Source organism: Plecotus auritus, assembly GCF_963455305.1.
Source record: "Plecotus auritus genome assembly, chromosome: 1".
NCBI lineage: Eukaryota > Metazoa > Chordata > Mammalia > Chiroptera > Vespertilionidae > Plecotus > Plecotus auritus.
This window is the reverse complement of record NC_137770.1, coordinates 92,651,451-92,671,768: the sequence shown is the minus strand read 5'-3', so window position 1 is coordinate 92,671,768 and position 20,318 is coordinate 92,651,451. Positions and strand designations below refer to the sequence as shown.

Genomic DNA, 20,318 nt, shown 5'->3' with positions numbered 1-20,318 from the left:
AAACCATAAAAACCTTGAATAAAAGTTTATGTACACTCATATCAGATAGCATTAGAAATAATGGTGCTTAAATACTACTGTGAAAAAGATCTAATAAAAATAAAAATTATTAAATACAACTTCAATAGCATACATATTTAGGTTTCTAACAAACTTAATACCATCAGATAAATTAGTAACTATTTAAAATACAACAGACAAAAACTTGCTATTTGAACAGAATTCTACAATTCAAATTTAAGAAACCTTTCTGCAAGTCTGTAGACTGTATACCACTATCCACAAAAAAGTTGCCTGAAAAGTTAATAAATTTAAAAGACTACAAATTATTACAGTTTTATTGTACTGTTAATATGCTTGAGTGAGATAGGTATATCAAATTAATATTACAAAACTGATAGTCCAGAAGGGAAAACCAGACAAATGGATGCTTACAATACAGAAAAAAAAAAAAAAAAAAAAGTCACTTTACATCTGGATTTTTATAGAGAATATATTCACCCAGAATTTCCATGCTGAATATGAAATAAAATTACCCAAAGAAGATAAAGCACAAATAAGTGAAATTCAACACAATCAGTAAAAAAAAAAAAAAAAAAATGCCCTCACAAAATATTCTAAAAATTTTAAAGAGCTGATAATTTTATGTATTGAACGACATAAGGCAGCTTACATTCTCACTGATGTCAAATCCATTAAATTGAAGAAAAAAAATTGTGTTGAAGGTAAAAACAAGCATCTTTATAAACATTAGTGGTCATAAATTAAATTTACCTTTTTATCTTCTTTTACTTTGTGGATTTTCTTCTTCATTTTCTTATCATCTAATTCCTGGTCTGAAGTGATTGCAGGATTATCAATACCACCTTTCCAAGTTTCAACAGGAGAAAGAAGTGGATCTTCTTCACTTCCACGATGTCTTCCTTTTCTTTTTGTTTTAGAAGTAGTGAAAGCCTCGTCATCACTTGCATCTGAATGTGTTCGTCGATAGTATGACTTGGCTTTACTAAACAGGGTTTTAGATTTATATTTGTATTTTGAAGGCCTCCGTTCCCCATGACTTTTTGAGGTTCTATCAGAAAATCCATTTTCTTCATCTCCTTGGGTGTTATTTACAAATGAATTTCGAATTTTAATAATGCGATTCTGGCTATCATCTGGGACAACATATATCTCATCAGAACAGCCCTTCTGTTTGAAAATTGTATCAATGGGTTCCGCATAGTTATCTGAAGGATCCATATCTTCAGGATGTGCCAAAGGCACCCGGGAAGTCTGTTTTCTTGGATTTTTGCCAATACCAGCTTCTATTGTTTTTAAGAGGTTTGGATCCAGTTTCTTCACATTAGTCTTAGGTACAACTGGTTTAGGTTTAATAGGTGGAGGCACTTTATGGTTGCGTTCATGGTCATGACAGTTGGGCGTGCTATGAATAGGATATTCATTTCCTTCCAAATCTAATCTGTATCTGGAACGGTCACTAGGTGTTGGAAGCAACTGTACATCATCCCCAATTGGACTATAAGGAGGCGGTGCTTCTGTATCATCATCTGAATCAGGGTAGTTGTTATAGGGAAAACAATCTCTGGGAGATGGTAGAAAAACATCCTCACTTTGATGGGTTGATTCCCTTGTATTATCAGATAAATAGGAATTTTCTATCATATTTTTTTTCTCTAGGACATCACTGAAAAACAGAGTAAAGACCTCCGTTTGCCGATGATACTGAGATAAAGAATACAATGCTGTAAATTTAGCAGTGATCTCAGTTGCAATGTGTTCTCCTTCAGTCATTAACTCCTTGATGGCCTCATTTTCAAAAAAATCTGCTTGGCTGTCAGTAACTGCCACTAGTTGTACAGGAATGGTGTCCTGAACTTCTGATAGAAATGCTCGGAGCATTCCCATTGATGCTTTCCGTTTGGCAGAATAAACTAATATATATCCATGAACAAGTTCATCTTTCCTTACTCCAATTGAGGAATGATATGATAATATTGTGATCTGTATTCGCCTCCTTTTTTCACCAATGATTTTATCAAGCATTAGGGAATTATTCTGTCCAGCTTGAGCAGCGCTGCAAGAATGAGAATCAAGGAAAGGTGAAAGAATAAGATCCACACTAAATGGATCACCACACATAGCACACATAACAATTCTCAAGTCAGCTTCTGATACATCTTTATTGGTGGGAACTGGGCTCACCACATCTAAATTGTGTTTAACTGATTCTAATACTCCTCTTAGAGCTTGCTTTATTTGGGTTTCATTAAACTTCCGAGGATATGTACCAGCAGGTACATCTACAAAAGGACATTGTAACTTGTTTGCTAACTGTTGCCCTTGATGCCTGAGAATTGGTAGATTCTTACTAATAGAATCTCTCTGGTTAGCCAGAATTAATGTAAATGGAAGATTAGCCATATATTTATCTTTTCTGATCTGAGAAGCTTCAGTTCTTATTTTTCCAATAAATTCCCCAATAAAATTCAGTGACTCGATGGAATTAAATACACAGAAGCACCCATGTGGTTTAAAGGCGGCAGTCCATAACTGACTTAAAAAGTAAGGCGAATTGGCATCAACTGGTCGAAGATCAAGTTCATAAATTTTTCCATCTAAGGCATACTCATCATCAGTGGATTGTGTCCTTATTTCATTTGCTAGTTCTTGGGCAAGGCCATCCTTCCCTAAAATAAAAAGGTTAACTTTATCTATATTGGTACTATCATGATACAATCTTAAGCGACCATGATCTAACTGCAAAAGACTACTGGCAAGTAACTGCTCTACTTTAATGTCCATACAATTTTGGCCACTAAGACATGTTTCTTTAGTGGGATGATAAACAAACCCTATATGCTTAAGTAGAAGAGACTCCCTATCAGGTGCAAGTTTCTGTAAAGCTTTATATCTAGGTTCTTCACTCAAAACTGTATGAATTTCACTCATTTTATCTGAACTAGGTGTTGCATTAAGATCTAAATCATAAAACAGTTCTGAATGCTCAAAAAGCATTTCCTGAAACTCTTCTTTGGCTTTTTCAACTATTTCTCGCTGATGCCTACTATACACCTCTTTGCTGTCAGCCTCTGTAATATACTTGAAGGCTTCATCCTCCATAACAAAGCACATGACTTCCTCCCATGGCTGTCCAGGTGAAATGAACTGAATTTTTTCCAAAGTCTTTTTGAATTTTTCCTTCATTTCTACCCTCCTTTTCTCTGATATTAGATGTTGTACATGGTTCTGATAGACTTTTTCAGCTTCTAAAGTGCTCAGGAGGTCAAATGGGATTCGCCTATCATTAATTTTGTCTATATGGTCAGTTTCATCCCAAGGTGTTTTTTCTAGCACCACAAAACATAACTGAAAATCTGCTCTCTTTTCCATTAACTTCAAAGCTTCTGACCAATTCAAATGTTCAATCTCTTCTAGATTTGGCAAAAGAGTGTTAAAAGCTCTTGGTAAGGTATTTATATATTCTTCTCTCCTTTTTCTTATATGTTCCTGTTTAAGTTGTTCTATATGTTTTGAGAAAGTATTTCGGGCCTTTTTTGTTCCCTCTAAATTGATGTATTCTTCATAATCAGGATGATTTTTTAATTTATTACTAACAGTTTTCCAAGTTGCATGATAATCTCTCACAGTCTGCACAAGTTTTTCAAACTTATCTGTTGCTGTGACAACAAGTTGTCTCTGTGTTTTAAAAGCATCCAGATAGGGAATAATTTTAGGTTTGCCACGAGTTTTATCCAACATTTGTACCAGTGCAGTGAAGCATGTTTCAATGTTGACATTCAATCGTGCTGATGTTTCCACTACAAGAAGGTTCTTTTTGTTTGAAGCAAATGCCTGAACTTCTCTAAGATAGTGATCCACGCATTCATCACATTTAGTTGCTGCTATTATTACAGGCTTTTTTGATTTTGATAGTTGGACAAAAAGGTTATTCACAAATTTAAGTTGATCATCAAACTTCCTATTGCATCCCTGACTTACGTCAATGCACAATAAAAATCCATCTACATTGAGCTTCCCTTCAGGCATTTGCTTCTGTTCAAAGTCTTGCTCCAAGCCTAGTTGATCAGTGCAAATGTACATTAGTTTTTCTGCTGACTGCAATTTAGAAGCAGCTGCACGTTTTATATACGGTTGTAAATTTGTACTCCGATGAGGCAAGAAAGTCTGGTCATCAATGAATTCTGTTTGTTCAATGACATGAATTTTGCATTCTACTCCATCTTCACCATTTAGTGTTATGTCACCCCAGTACAAAAAGTGATCATTGTTTACTACTCGTCCTCCAAAGTCAATGGTGCTGAGCACAGAAGTATGCTCTGGATAATATTCATCTGCTTTTGAGCGTACAAATCTATTGCACAAACAAGACTTTCCAACTCCACAGTTACCTTTGTCTTTTTCAGTCCCAGAGAGTCCAACTACACTGATAGTATAGGATGGGGGGCGCGGCTCTTTGTTTTTTGCCATCATAACTCTCTTCTCGTGTCTCTACATTCATAAAGATAACCAGATATACTTCTCATTCTGAAAATAAAAAATCATCTCAAAATATAGATCCTGAATTTCAGAACTATATTTGGTTCTTTGTATTTCCCTCATTTTTGTGCAAAGGTCTTCAAGATCTTCAAATGGATCATCTGCCTAGAAAAAGGAGAAAAAGAACAAATCTTAATCGTGAATTACATACATTAAATTATACACATATTAAAGATATTCATAACAAAGCACCAAGCAAGTTAACAATGTTACATGTATTTTAAAAAATCACCATAAAATGTCTATGGTTTATTGTTATAAATGTGAAATGACTTCAAAATTCTAACAACCAAAATTTAAACTAATACAAGATTTATTATCTCCCAAGTTTTAAAATAAGCCCTTATTAACCAAATGAGCATTCTGTCTCTACTCTTTTCTATGAGTTTAAAGAAACAACTAGTCCTTTCCCTTCCCCTCAATTGTCTTGCCTTCTATGACTGGAGGCTATGTTTGGTGATAACTAAGTTATACTAGCTGCTTTAAAAACTCCCTCACAACCTTTAAAAACAACCTGCTTTCTAATCTTGTTCTTTAAAATGAAATTTCATATGAATTTATTAGTAAGATTTTAGAATGAAAAAAATTTAAGAAGTTTTAGCACACTGTGAAATCTATAAAATATTAAAGATATTCAAATGCTTACAAGGGGAAATAGAAATAAATGGACAGTTAGTGCAAATAATGACATTATTTAACTAGATACATGTTTCTCAAATTATCTAAGGTGAAGAACTAATTTTTATTTCATATCTACAAGCCCACTTCTGTAAAATAAAAAAAATTTAAAAATCTAAGCCCCAATTTCTTATTAGATTCAAGAGACATAAAATTGTAAATTGTTTCTAAGTGTTCTTGATTTCTGCATGTATTTCCTCTCATAGTAGTTATAAAGTGCACCACATTTTGAGCAGCACCAAGCTAAAGAATTTTAAGATTACATATTCAAGACAATCTTTTAGAAATATCTTATAGCCCTAGCCAGTTTGGCTCAGTGGATAGAGCGTCGGCCTGTGAACTTAAGGGTCCCGGGTTAGATTCCGTTCAAGGGCACATGCCCAGGTTGCCAGCTGGATCCCCAGTAGGAGTTGTGCAGGAGGCAACTGATCAATGATTCTTATCATTGGTGTTTCTATCTCTCTCTTCCTCTCCCTTCCTCTCTGAAATCAATAAAAATATAAAGAAGTATCTTATATACCAGCAACATTAAATAACTTTAAAAAAATTCCATGTAATTTAACTTAGGTTACTTATGTGCAAGGATGAATCAGTCTCTTATAAAATTTTATTTGGAGATTCTTCACATTCTTTTGAGGTTGAATTAAAAGCAATACAGGCCTGGCGTGGCTCAGTGGTTGAGCATCGACCTATGAACCAGGAGGTCACAGTTTGATTCCCAGTCAGGTAACATGCCCAGGTTGTGGGCTCGATCCCCAGTGTGGGGCGTGTAGGAGGCAGCCAATCAATGGTTCTCTCTCATCATTGATGTTTCTCTCTCTCTCTCTCTTTGAAATCAATAAAAATGTATTTAAAAAAAAAAACAAAAAACAATCCAGGCCCGCCACCGTGGCTCAGAGATTGAGCCTTGACCTATGGATCAGGAGGTCACGGTTCGATTCCTTGTCAGGCTATATGCCAGGTGTGCAGGCTCAAGCCCCAGTGTGGGGCGTGCAGGAGGCAGCCAATAAATGATTCTCTCTCATCACTGATGTTTCTATATTTCTCTCCCTTCCTCTCTGAAATCGGTAGAAATATATTTAAAAATGAAAGCAATATATCATTTCCACCACATTAAAATTTTACAAGATAGGGAAAATATTGTTATGCCCACCACCATACAGAATAACCCTGTTAAACTAAAGAACATAAGGAAGATGAAGAAAAAAATTAAGGAAAAAACTACCACCTGGTTCCCAACAGCTGGCTTCTCCACTGACCTCTATTTCAAGTAAACATCTATTCAGATTATACTGAACATTTGCTATACTATCAACTAATGGTAAAGAGAAACTGTCCTTATAATTTAAATTTTTGACTAACATTTCAGGCAAAATATTTAAAAATAAAATTTCAGTCTTATTTTTGTGTTTAAAAGTTTATCCTATTAGCCTCAACTAAATATTAATTTTAAAAGCATCAGCCATGTGATATTCAAACAAAATGTTTATTAATTTCACTTTTGTAATAAATAAAATATGACTGTTGAAAGAGCAAGAAATAGAAAACAATAAGTAGAATTGATTTCTAGTAGGACTATTATTTCCTAGTTTATAACAGTAAAGCCCTAACCCTCTTGAGACATGGTTCCCCCATCTATAAAATGGGGCCACATCTTACCTAATAAAAGAGAAACATGCAAATTAACCATCACCCCACTATGCCCACAGCCAATCAGAATGAGTATGCAAATTAACCCAACAAAGATAGAGGTTAATTTGCATATGCAGGCACGGAGCAGGCGGGAGGGGCGTGACGCCTGCTATGACAGGAAGGGCGTGCGGCAGAGGGAACTAATGGAACTGTGCTCCGGACAGAAGTGAGGACTTGCTAGCTACCCCGGACTCGCCGGCTCCGGGCAGGCCGGGAGCGGGGACATGCCGGCTCCCGGGTGGGCTGGGAATGGGGACATGCTGGCTCCCTGGTGGCCTGGGAAGCGGGGACTTGCCGGCTCCCGGGCGGCTGGGAGTGAAGCCAGGGGAAAGGAGGCCTATTCTTGCATGAATATCGTGCAACGGGCCTCTAGTTATCTATATAAATTTAAGAAAAAAAGTTTTCTCATATATTAAGTGCCTAGCAAACAAATGGTGCTTAATAAATATTAGTTCGGTTTCCTAATTTGATTCTTAGAAACCTGGGAGGCTGTTGAAGATTTATAAAAATGATGTGATCAGACTTGTGACTTAGAAATATTTATCTGGCAGCAGATTACACAATAACTGTAAGTAAAAGAGATTAAGACAGAGCTATGAAATCCCATTAAGTTGTTTTTTGATTTTAGTTAAAATTGTTTAAAAATCTTAATCTATGATAAAAAGGAAAATTAGTTTGTGATAACAGCACAATGATTCTAAAGCTAACAATTAAGGGGGAAAAATAAAAAGGTAGAATATGAGGTGTGTTTTTCCTTATTAGAAGAACAAAAAAATGCAGACAATATACTTTAAAATGTACATCAAAAAAAAACATCTAGTGATTACTTTGAATTTTTACGTTAAACAGTACAAACACTAGAATACGTAAGTCCTTTATTAAACAAATATCTATTCTGAAAACGAAGAGCAATTCAAAGACAGTCCCCTGCCTTCCACAGTTTAAGAGATAAAGTTATTAACAAAGAAGTTAACAATGCAATGTCATATGGACCTGAGTATTGTAGAAATTTTTCAATTATAAATCAAATCCTTGCCAGTCATACCTTTATTAATATTTCTCATGCTTATCCAAACATATTAAACTTCATTTCTGCTCTTCTATAAAATAATCCTTAAAATACTGAGATACTTTAGTATCTTTAGTTATAGAGCATGAGAGCAGAAACAAAACACTATCACAAAATGTATTTTTAAAACCTCAGAAATAAAAGGGCCTTAAAATTAAATGAAGGTAAGTGGAGTCATGAAGTCATCACCCTGTCATTGGTTACGGAAAACTCAAAGGTTTTTTATATAATCCTATCTAATAAAAGAGTAATATGCAAATTGACCATCACTCCAACACACAAGATGGCTGCCCCCATGTGGTCAAAGATGGCTGCCCCCATGTGGACACAAGCTGGCCACCACAAGATGACCAGCAGGGGAGGGCAATTGGGAGGGACCAGGCCTACAAGGGAGGGCAGTTGGGGGCGATCAAGCCTGCAGGGGAGGGCAGTTAGGGGTGACCAGGCCGGCAGAGGAGGGAAGTTGGGGGTGACTGGGCCTGTAGGGAAGGGCAGTTGGGGGGGACCAGGCCTGCAGGGGAGAGCAGTTAGGGGCAATCGGGCCAGCAGGGGAGCAGTTAGGCATCAATCAGGCTGGCAGGGGAGCAGTTAGGCATCAATCAGGCTGGCAGGGGAGTGGTTAGAGGGTGATCAGGCTGGCAGGCAGAAGCAGTTAGGGGCAATCAGGAAGGCAGGCAGGCGAGCAGGTGGGAGCCAGCAGTCCTGGATTGTGAGAGGGATGTCCGGCTGCCCGTTTAGGCCCGATCCCAGTAGGATTGGGCCTAAACGGGTAGCCAGACATCCCTCGAGAGGTCCCAGATTGGAGAGAGGGTGCAGTCTGGGCTGAGGGACAGCCCCCCCACCATGCACGAATTTCATACACCCGGCCTCTAGTAAAGAAATAAAACTCTATATACTGAGGATAAATTTGAATACTGAAGCTTTAACACACTGCAATTAATTTGACAACAGTAGTTTCTGAATCATGAATATTAAAGTTTAAATTAGAAATGTTAGGTTTGTGTGACATTTATGGTTTTCACAGCAAATTCACAACAAACTACCAATTAGATACAGTAAGTAACATCTAGGTCCTTCTTTCTAACAATGCTATTGGGCAGGCTACCTGCAGTTAAGTCAGCTTCAAAGCTTATGTCATGAATCACCATATAGTGATTTTTGAACTGTGGTAGAAAAATTCTTTCACCTAGAGGTAGGAAAGAATAATATTGGGCTAATAAAGTTGCTCTCTTTTCAAATCTCTCAACAGAGTAGTGTTTTTTAAAATCTGATTTACAGGTTTACTTAACTCAGAAGCTTTAGTTTAAAAAAGTGTTTTCAGATTTTAAAAACGTTTGAAAAACCCTCAACTAGAAAAAAAATTGCCATCACCCTGCCCTCAAGAATATTTTGCCATTTGTTTAGGTGAGTATGTTATTACAACCTCATGAGAGAAAGCAAGCTTTCATGAGGTTGGCTCTAATAGGTTATGAGGGTATTTAATTTCAAACACCTGAATTATAAATACATGAATTATCCCCTGGCCTTCAACATCCAAGTCAAAATTGCCCTCCACTGACTAGCCAAGGTAGTTTTTCTTCTGTGCTTAAGAAAGAAAGAATCCATTGTTTTTTTGTGCTCTCCACTAATAAACTAATGGCCAATGTCTACATGCTGGATGTTTATTTTTAAAATTCCTTTTAAATATATCTAATGGTAATATTTATGTCAATATATTCATATCTTTCTACATTTAACTTTAATATAACTTGTTCTCATTTTCTTATAACTTTTAGCATCATTGCTTATTTTTACTCATGAAGAAACCGAGACAAAAGTAGCAGTCTCTTGATGACCAATCTTTACTTTAAGCATTAGAACACTGTTATTAAGCTTTTAATATTCTGCAATGCAGTTTCTCATTTTGCCTTTAGATAACCTTATTTCAAGGAAAAGTTTAGCTATCCTTACAGAAATTAAGACAATAAAAAATTTCAGTAAAACTGTCCTACAATTGTCTGCTGAAATGAAGCTATCTCTACAACGTAATTTGCTAAGATATTTTTACTAAGTCATTCAAACATAACATGCCCCTTTTAATGGAGTTTTAATAACATGAAGTGGCTTTCTAAAAAAAAAAAAAAAAATTTTTTTTTTTTAAGTTCTACAAGGAATCGAGGAAACTGAAAAAATATTCTTAGTAATTTTGGTTTAAACTAAAATTTTGTTTGTACCTTTCCACAAAACTGTTGCATTCATTAATAAAAGGTATAATTTCAAAAATATTTTAAATGTTGAAGTTATCATAGTATCAGGAAATTCCTACTGGCTCTCCAAAATATAGCCAGAATCTATCACTTTTCACTACCTTTACTGCTATTACTCTGACCATCATCTCTGGTCTTAGATTATTCCAAGGCTTCTAAACTAATTTACCTGGTTTCTGCCCACCCCCTTCCCTAGTTTATTCATTATCAGAGCAGCCATAAGTCAGAGCCTCCCATTCTTCTGCTCAAACTCTCCAGTGGCTCCTAAAAGTGCAAAACAAGTCCTTTCAACTATATCTGCCTTCTCCAACCCTCTTTCTCTCTGACCTACTCTCATTCTATTTGCCCCACTCTCATTCTGCTCCAGTCACAATAAGGAACACTGAACTATTCTTTGACATGTTAAGCATGTTCCTGCTGTTGCACTTACTTTTTCCAATACCCTCCACCAAAATCCCCCTTGCTTAACTCCTTATCTCCTAACATACTATACAACTTAACTCTTTATTACTTCTCATTAACTCTATCCCTTTCCCCACCCCACTTCAGATATGTGCCATAAAGGCACATATCTTTATTTCATCAATATATCCCAAGAGCCTAGAACAGTGTCTCTCACATAGCAACTACTCAATAAATGCATGAGTCCTAACAAATATTAAAATAAAAATGTTCTTTAAGTCTTTGGCAAAAAAAAAAAAAAAGTAAAATATGTTTACAAAAGAAGTGCCGTAATTTATCAATCTAAAAGGTTTTCTAAAGGTATTTGTGGAGGGAAATATACACATATTTTAAGGTCCCAAATATTTAGTCAAAAATTAGACGACTAGAATGAAGACTATGATCTGTAACAATGTATTCAGCCAGAACAATCATCTAATTTTTATTTTTGACACAGTTTTAAAATCACAAATATTTATTATAGGAGATTACATTTTCACGACCTAATTACACAGAAAGAACTTTTTAATTACACACTCCATCTTCTTTAAGCCAAATAAATAAAACATCCCTTATATAAACAGATATTCAAAAGAGAAGAAAGACCCAAACCCATATATCCCACAATCTCAGGTAAACTTATCTAGAATAGTTTAATAAAAATGTCAACTGGTACTAAAAGATGAATACGGTATAATACCACTATACTGTTATTTTTCTTAATGTTCATTGACAAATTTATTAATGCTGTGAAAAATTAGAAAAGAAAATGAAAAAAACATTTTAACATATATAAGATAGCTAAGTAATTAAACAATGTAATACCTGTAGGAGAGTTAATCCTATTCTGTAATATAATCCTATATATAAGCACACAATCTTAAGGTTGAAAGGAACACTAAAAAAGTCATCATTCCTATGAATTAGTCTTTAGACAAGATTACAATCAGATGAATTGAAAAGAAAATCTATTAAAAATTTCACCAATTTATGTAGTAACTAAATAACCTGGAAGCATTATCTTGGTAGGATTTAGGATTAAACTGTTAAGAGGAAGATTTTCTGTTGTGTTTTTTTAACCATATTCCTAGCACCCAGAACAGTGCCTGACACACAGCAGGTGCTCAAATACTTGATGAATCAATCTTCAGCCTTAGATCCTAAACCACCAGGCAATCTTGAAGTCACATTTATAGTCACAATTAAAAAAAAAAAAAATCACATACTGCTATGGGCCTATAAAATCTACCACAGAATATTCTTATAAAAAGTATAGTTTTTTTTTTCAAGTACTATAGGCTGCTCATTAACACAAATTATGGGTTTATAAACAGTAAGCCTGAAGCTCAATAGAAGTATTTCCAAATAGGAGGGTCCCAATAGGCAGTCCTCTGGAAGCTCCCCAAGCCCTACTCACCAAAAATAATTCTGCTTTTACCCATTTTTATCTTTTAACATTTCAAGTATTTACTACATGCAAAGTTTCCCTTAACAAAATATTTGAAAACCAATGACCTAAACCATTCCCAAACACATTAACTGCCTTCCCTATTATTTAATCAATACTTTCTTCTAACATGTCACATCACCGAGATGTAAACGTTAACTCTAAACTCTTCCTAGACCATTTCCGTATTCTGTAGTGAAAACAGAAGAACCAAAGGTCATTTCATTTTTATCAACCTATGTAAACAACTCATTAGGTATTTACTGGGCTTAGCTACTATCTGCTTAGCTTCATGTCAGAGGTTTTGAAAGTACAAAGGTATGTATAGAGAAGCCCACTAAACCAGTGCTATGAATATGCTCACCTCCCTTCCAGGGTCTGAGTCCTTTCTCCTTACTTTGGAGGACTGAGAAGCAGGGGAAAGGATGTAATCTGATATTCAACACTGCAATGCTGTAGAGGAGGGAAACCATTATTTTCATTATACAAACTACATTAGGTAAGGTTTAACAATTTTCTTAATGATGGAAACATTAAGAGGTCAAGTAAGAATCTCAGGAAGGGGTATAGACTAACAAGGAAATATGGATTTTTTTTTTAAGGCTCAAAAGCACTTTCCCCACTAATTTTAAGCAGCTTTATAGTACCATAGCTATGGAAACAAAGGCAATGTGCTATACCTTGGAAATGATAAATGCAATAGGAATTCAAATAAATGAAAGATTAGCACAAATTGGAATAGCTCAGGGCTTTGAAAACTTTTTTATATAAGACCAGACAGTAAATATTTTAGGTTTTGTGTTCCATACAGTGTGTTACAACTATTCTACTCTGCAGTCATAGTGCAAAAAAAGCCATTCACAATACTTTAAAATTTGGATTTAAAACAGAAGTAAATTCCAGGTGTGTGATTAGGGTAGCGTGGTAGAGCACAGTTGCCATTTTGAAAAATAAGAGGCTTTTTTTATTTCTGAAGATCTGACTATAAAGGGTCTTCAAAGCAAAAAGGAATTAGACCTTGTAATAAGCAATAAGAAGACATTTTATAGACTGGAAGTGGAACGCAAAATTAGATTTGGTGGGGCACAAAACACAAGAGATGGACCAAAACTGGAGACTTTAAAGCTCCTGAACTCTCACAGACGTGAAACGAGCAAACCGAGACAAAGGGAGTTTGGTGATTAGCTGCTAGATGTTAAGAAATAAAGACAAATAAGTCAGTGTTTATGAAAAACTCATTGGTTTTAGCAATAAATGGTGGTATCACTTGACTTTCAGGTAAGAGTATGTCTGAAGACAAATGAAAATACAGAAATGAAATGAAGCTCTTAAACTCTAGAAAATTATTTAAAAGACCATTTGATTTAATACTCAAAAGAAACATCCAAAGGGTTATATTCTTAGTTAATGAAGAACAGACATTTGGACCTTTTAATTCCCCAGGTCATTGGAATGTTAATTTTCCACTAGTCTCTAGTCAACCAAAATAAGAAATAAATAAGTAAACAAAAGGTATTATCTTGGCTCTGAAAAGGTAAGTATAAAAAGAAACAAAATTTTGGATCAACAGGAAAACAATGAACTACACTATATAAGCCAAGGTAGTTTTTCCTAGGCTATTTAACAATGCCAAATATAGCAAAGTGAATATAGTAATGCAAGCATTATTTATTTCTCGATCATGCCTTCTATTAACCTTGTGTTAATACTTTTCCCCAAATCTCTCAATTTGACTCATAAAAGCACAAATTGATGCTCTTACATTTTAATCTTTTATTTTCCCCTCACTTGCCAATCTATCCTGTACTTTCCTGTGTTTTGGTCCAGTGTCTCTAACCTACTTACATGTCTTTTTTCTCTCACTTATCCCAATCCTACCAAACTTCCAAATGTTATCTCCTTTATCTAAATTCCTTAACACCTGACTTTTAAATCAGTATGTACTGCCTTATATATGGTTTTTTACTCTGCCTTGAACTGGCATCTAACTATTCCTAAATTGTCTAACTCCCCAACAAAGCTATAAGCTCTTTTAAGGTAGTGATAGTTAATATTTCCTTGTATCACTTACAGTGCCCAGCTTCTTACTAAAATATTGGTCAGGGATATAATAAACTAGGCCAGTGGTCAGCAAACTCATTAGTCAACAGAGCCAAATATCAACAGTACAACGATTGAAATTTCTTTTGAGCCAAATTTTTTAAACTTAAACTTCTTCTAACGCCACTTCTTCAAAATAGACTCGCCCAGGCCGTGGTATTTTGTGGAAGAGCCACACTCAAGGGGCCAAAGAGCTGCATGTGGCTCACGAGCCGCGGTGTGCCGACCACTGAACTAGGCTAAATCTAATTATGAAGCTAGAAATATGAAAATTCACTTTTTACTGCTAATTCTTTACAATGAAAAGCTTAAGTATCTAACCAAGTGACACCTATCAGTGATATTTAAGGAGCAAAACATTAACAACCTATTTTGACTGTAGGTATTATGGACAGTCAACTTCCAAAATACAATGAAAGAAGACCAACCTTGTTGATTATCTCTCTTACATTCAAACTTCTGCAGTTAAAACATCCAAATTCCATTCTCTTCTTCTGTATCTCTTAGTACTTGTAACTATTTACTCCTATAACTACCTTTTCAACTGAAGTCTGAGCTAGCCATCTCTAATTTATAAAGGCCAGGCACACAGTAAGTGTTAAATAAAGGTAGTTTGAATTAATGAATAACAAATCAGAAGCTTTCAAAATTTTTAATGAAGATGATTTCATTTTTCAAAGGAGATCTTACATTTAAAATTACATACATTTAACTGACAAAAATAGAAGCTGCCTTTGTCTGGGAGGGTGGGTTGTTAGAGAAAGTCTCAAGACACCCAGGAAAAATCCCTAAGGGGTCCAATGAACAGTCAGAAAACCAATTAAAGTTGAATTTAAAATTCTTACCATTATAGCCCGAGGTGGTTTGGCTCAGTGGTTAAGAGTGTCAACCCTCGACCTAAAAGTCTCAGGTTTGATTGCCCGTCAAGGGAAAGTCGGGGTACATGAAGGAGGCAACCAAGCAATGTGAAGATGTCTCTCTCACATCAATGTTTCTCTCTCTCTCTCTCTCTCCCCCCTCTCTCCTTCCACTCTCTAAAAATCAAGGGGAAAATATTCTCGGGTGAGTATTAACAACAAAATTTTAAAATTCTTACCACTATAACTATTTTCCTTAATTTTGAATATGTTTTTTCCTAGCTTGATAAAATTACATATAACAACCTTCACTTAATAGTTTGATTACCCAGATTGCCAAATGATGGATCACTTTATCAAAGTTGCTGCCCAGTTCTTTTAAAACTAAATCCCCCTGGTGTACTTTAAATGTATTTCACAAGCATCTTTTGGGAACATAAGACATTAATGAAACAGAACACTACACAATGCTTCTTCAGTCAATTATAGTATCTGCATAACTTCTTGGTGTATAAAGAAAAAAATCATGGATATCACAGCCCAAATAGATGACTTAAAATAATATTTATGAAAACTGAAATCGTGACAAAACTTATTCTGTAGCAACCAAGAAAACCTTTATCATGCCATTTCATATTTAAGAAGTGAATACTAAAGGCAACACTTTACCTTAAGTCCTGCTTATGTTGAAAGAATAAATATAGTATAGTCTTCATGAGACATAATTTTTTCTTCAATTTAAAAAAGTGAGTTACAAAACTATTATTGTAATCTGTACCACAACTTCAATTCCAAAAAAGGAATGCAAAAACAATATTTTATTCCTTAAAAACTCTTAACTTGCAGGTCAAAATAATTTATTTTCTCCAAAAGAGTAAGGGTACTAAATCTGCCTTTCAAACAGAAATGGGACGGGGAGGGGGGAAGGCTGGGCAAAACATTTAGGATAAGTACCATGTGACAGAATTAAGATAGTAGTTTTGAATACATTTTTTCAATTGCTAGAATAATTTAAATGGGAGAAGGGGTGCTAAAAATCTGATAAAAGAATGATAATTCTGTGACAAAGCTCTTATAATGTACAAAGGATGACAAAATAAGACCTGCTGATGTGGGTTAAAAAAATGTAGCTTACACATGACAAATTGATTACCTAGTGTCATCTGTGTCATTCTAATTTCTGCCTTAAGTCAATCAGATCAATAGTGCTATTTCTTGAGTTACATTCATAGGCATAACCAGCTTTCCAATCGTGTATGTTTAGTTAGGCATACTCCAAGGCCTATGTAAGTTTTTGGCCATCTACACTTACTCCTCTCTTCCTTTTATCTACTATAAATACAAGAAACGTGGGTCAATTACAAAGCATAGGTAGAGAAAAAAAAATCTGTAAATGAGAAAGCGATTTAAAATGGAAGCAAAAACCTTAATCTGGAAACTGTCTACTAGATTACCTATATGGTCAGTATGTACATTAAAAGTAGAGCAGTTTTATCATATTAAAGTCAAATACATTGGAATTGTCAGTAAAACATTTCCAAACACATTTTACTAATATCTTACTTAACCAAATGTTTTTCCGAATAGTTGCATCTAGATCAAATTTTTGTTAAAAGAACCATTTTAAATGGATATTTAGAGAAATATTCCCTGTAGTGAATGAGATCCTCAATGTCAATAAACACCCTCTAATATTCATTCTGTCCAAATGAACATTGGTTTTGGATTTAAGTGGAGCAGGCACCCCCTGCCCCCAACACCTGTAGAAAGCAGCATAAGCAAAGATCAGTAAATACAGCGAAGTATTTCACTGTTTTACAGCTGGACATTCTTTAAGTGATACGATCCCTACCTATCACAAAGGGAAAAGCAAATTATCGATGGGAATTTAAACTTAAAACGCGCGTATACACCATCTGCATGCCTATTTTGGTCTAGTTTTAAAACATTTAAATTCCCATATATTAAGCACGGGCCAAAACTGGATCTGTCATATGGTACAACTATAACTGTCTCCCCTACAACTTTCTCTCGAAATTTTACTAAACGTCCTAATAGTTTGCCTTTACTTCCGAGCACCTTACAGCTTAAGCTACACAGAGCCTCCACCTCACTTGCATTTCTATGAACGCTGAGGGCGGGTGTGAGGGAGTGAGTGTATTTCTATGTGGATAAGTGCGCGCGCGCTCCCGCGCGGCTCCCCACCCCCACCCTGATACTTTTCTTTAGTGGAAACAGCGAGATTCTAAAGATTATTCTTCTAGCTAAAACTCAGTATCAAAGCCTCAAACCAGCGAGTCTATCGATAGGACTCGGTGTTTTGGTTGCGCCGTGCAACTTCTCACACCGTACCCCGAGTTTTAACAGCAGCAGGGAAATTGGTGAAGAGAACCCAGGACAGAGTGGGGAGGACAGGGGAAAGTGAAAGGGCTGAGTCTCCCCAAAGGCGCTCAAGTTTGCAACGAAGATCGTGTTTCCGCGAATATGCGTCCACTCCCTCTCCCCCTTCCAGGTGGAACTCGTTAGCAGCAACCCAGCCCACAGACACCGCAACCTTCCTTTCCCCCACGTACCCTCCGAGACCAGGGCAAGTGAAGACGACCGCAAAAAGCGGACGGCTGGCGGGGACGGCGCGGTCCGGGCCACCGCCAGGCCTTCGCCGACCCCAGCCCGTCACCTGTAGAGAAAGCGCCCCTTCTTCCCCCGGCCTCGCTGCCCTTCACGCCGACCGTACCCCTCCCGCCCCGCCTGCGAGGACGGAGCGCAGCGCCAGGTTCCCTCCGCGGCTGCGGGGCCCCAGCCCCTTGAACTGGTTACAACCGGCGGCGGCGACTGAGCGGGGCAGCCTGCGGCGGCAGGGTCCCAGGCGGGGAGGGGGCGAGCGGGCAGGCCCAGAGGAGCGGAGGCGGGGTGGGGGTCGCAAGGTCCTACCTAACACCGTCGGTCTCCTCCGTCTCCTCAACCGCATCGGCCCCGGCGGTGGCGGCGGCAGCGACATTCCTGGGGAGCGCTCCGCCGCCGCCGCCTCCTCCTCCACTCTCGGCTCGCCTCTCTTCCCCGACGCGCTCACCGAGCGCCGCGTCCCTTCGGCCACCTCCCCGGCGCTCCCCAACACACACGCCCCGAAACCTTGAGCCCTACGGCTCCCGCGGCCGGGTAACCCACCCTCCCTCCCTCCCAGCCACCAGCGGCAGCCCCGTCCCTCCCCCCTTCCCCTGCGCCAGCCGCCGCGCGGGGTTCAGTAATGGCGGCCACTCGGGCTCCCTCACGCTGACGGATCTCTCTCCCTCTCTCCCGAACTTTACCTCAGCATCTCTCCGGCGCGCACCGCCGGAACGCACGCGCGCGCGCGGAGCCACACACCCGGCGGGGGCGGAGCGGCGGCGCGGCCTCGACGGGGCGCGCGCGCGCGCGTACCCGCGCTGCCCTCCCCCCGCAACCCCCCACCCCCGCCGCCCTCACCTCGCAACGCCTCCCCTGCCTCACGCTGGGCCGGGCCCCGCCCCTCCCCTCGTCTCCCGGGAGCCGGGAAAGGCGCGAGCTCTGGAGCCGGAGCTGGGGGGGGAGCAGGCGCGGGGCCGCGTCCTCGCTCGCGTCCCGGCTCCCTCATTGGCTTCTGCCCCTCCCCCTCCTTCCTCCGTCTCTCCCATCCATTGGTTCCCTCTCCTACTCCATTCCTTCTCACCTTTTCCCTTTCACCCATTGGCGTGAGTATTTTTCCTTAGCTTTCCCCTTTCTCCGTATTCTGCTCCTTCTCTGCCCCATCCTCCACGCTTTAAAAGCTGCAGACTGTGCAGCCCTGAGCATGGGTGTCTCCGAACCTTCCCTGCTTTCTCCCTTTCCTTCTGTTCCGGTTTCTGGCCGAAACAGAGCAAACCACAATACTGCAAAGGAACCCGACTTTGTGTTGGCCGTTGCGAAGCATCGCATGGGCACTGAATGATTCTGGATAAAGCCCCCTACGGTCCCTGGGCATTAAAGAATTCGAGGGAGGAAAATCTGCGCCCGAGCTCATTCCCAGGGACATGCTCGCAAGTATGCTCCTGTAATTGCAGCCAGCTTTCTGCCTGGGGATCGTTCGCCAACTACAGACCTCACCCGCCTGGGACCTGGTGGCGTCCTCACCCAGAAGGCAAACTCCCTGGGAGCCAGAAGAATCCTGTATCCGTCGACAAGGCACCAGGAGGCTTCAGGCCCTCGGTTTAGTCTGGAAATTGAACGCAATGCCAAGCTGGGGTGGGTTTTAGGGTAACCCGAAAGACCCGTGTTCACACCACCACCAGCCCAACCTGGATTTTGTTATACTGCCTTAAATATATTCAGTTGTGTTTTTTTTTTCAGACTTTACAAGTTTGGGGGTACCCTGGGCTTTCGGTGTATGTCCCATCTGGGCATTGGCATTGAATGGTGGAGAAAGAAAGGACAGTAGAAAAATGCCTTTCCTTTTACCATTGAAACTGAGGTCTTGTGGTTTTCCCAAGGTCATCAGAATCCGTTTTATTTAGAGGTCTTAAAATATTTGCCAGCAGATAAAAGAATAAGCAAAAACACAAAGCTACCCCAAATCGTTATTACGTCTAAAAGAAAAGTAATTTGGGCTAGAATTTCTCTGTGAGGAAAGATTCGTTTCCTACACTGAAAACAGTTAATCAGTAAACATTTAAAAAGTCCTTTAAATTCAGGTTATTCTTTATTTCTTCTGTTACATAAGGTACTGAAGTTAGCCAAGATTTCTTTTTAGTGTTATAAAGATGCAGCTGCTGCCAACCAAGTACATTTACCGTCTCTGAGTAAAGGAAAACAAAACTGCCTTTGGTTAAAATCTGTTAGAAAGTATTTGTTAGTAAATCTGTCACATAATTCCAGAAGTTCTGTTCGTTTGTTCCCCACCCTGCTCTTCTCTCCATATTTCTCGAAAGGTAAACATAGTAGACAAAAGCAGGAGAGAGGTGTTTAATTTCTCTACATCTCTTACTCTCTAATTTTAGAAAGGCATGCCTAAAATTCCTTACTCCAGCCACTGCCTTGCATGTAGCTAATGAATGGTATCTAATAGGTTAAGTAAGGTCTGCAGGTACTTCTTTCAGTTACAAGCCATAGGCAGGGAAGAGGACGCTGAAGAAAACTTGCATGAAAGTAAAGGAAGAGGGGAGGAAAGGGGAAAAAGAAGAGAGGAGGAAATTGGGGAGAGAGAGTGGTACTAATGAAACAGTGCGGTACTAACAATG

The 20,318-nt window shown here is 38.4% G+C and overlaps 1 protein-coding gene across 4 annotated transcripts in view; it reads right to left on the bottom strand.

The window, feature by feature from the left end:
- Nucleotides 1–18,525, bottom strand: part of ARHGAP5 (Rho GTPase activating protein 5) — a 103,782-nt gene extending 85,257 nt beyond the window's left edge. For 2 of the 4 annotated variants that reach the window (XM_080686444.1, XM_080686447.1), the window contains exons 1-3: nucleotides 18,022–18,253; nucleotides 12,498–12,586; nucleotides 775–4,665 (exon numbers count right to left, since the gene is read on the bottom strand). In XM_080686444.1, the coding sequence (XP_080542570.1) occupies nucleotides 775–4,494 (3,720 nt within the window). In that variant the 5' untranslated portion in view covers nucleotides 4,495–4,665; nucleotides 12,498–12,586; nucleotides 18,022–18,253. Of the gene's footprint in view, nucleotides 1–774; nucleotides 4,666–12,497; nucleotides 12,587–18,021; nucleotides 18,254–18,395 lie in introns of those variants that run through there. The other 2 variants (XM_080686445.1, XM_080686446.1) reach the window with 2 other exon arrangements.
- Nucleotides 18,526–20,318: the final 1,793 nt, after the last annotated feature.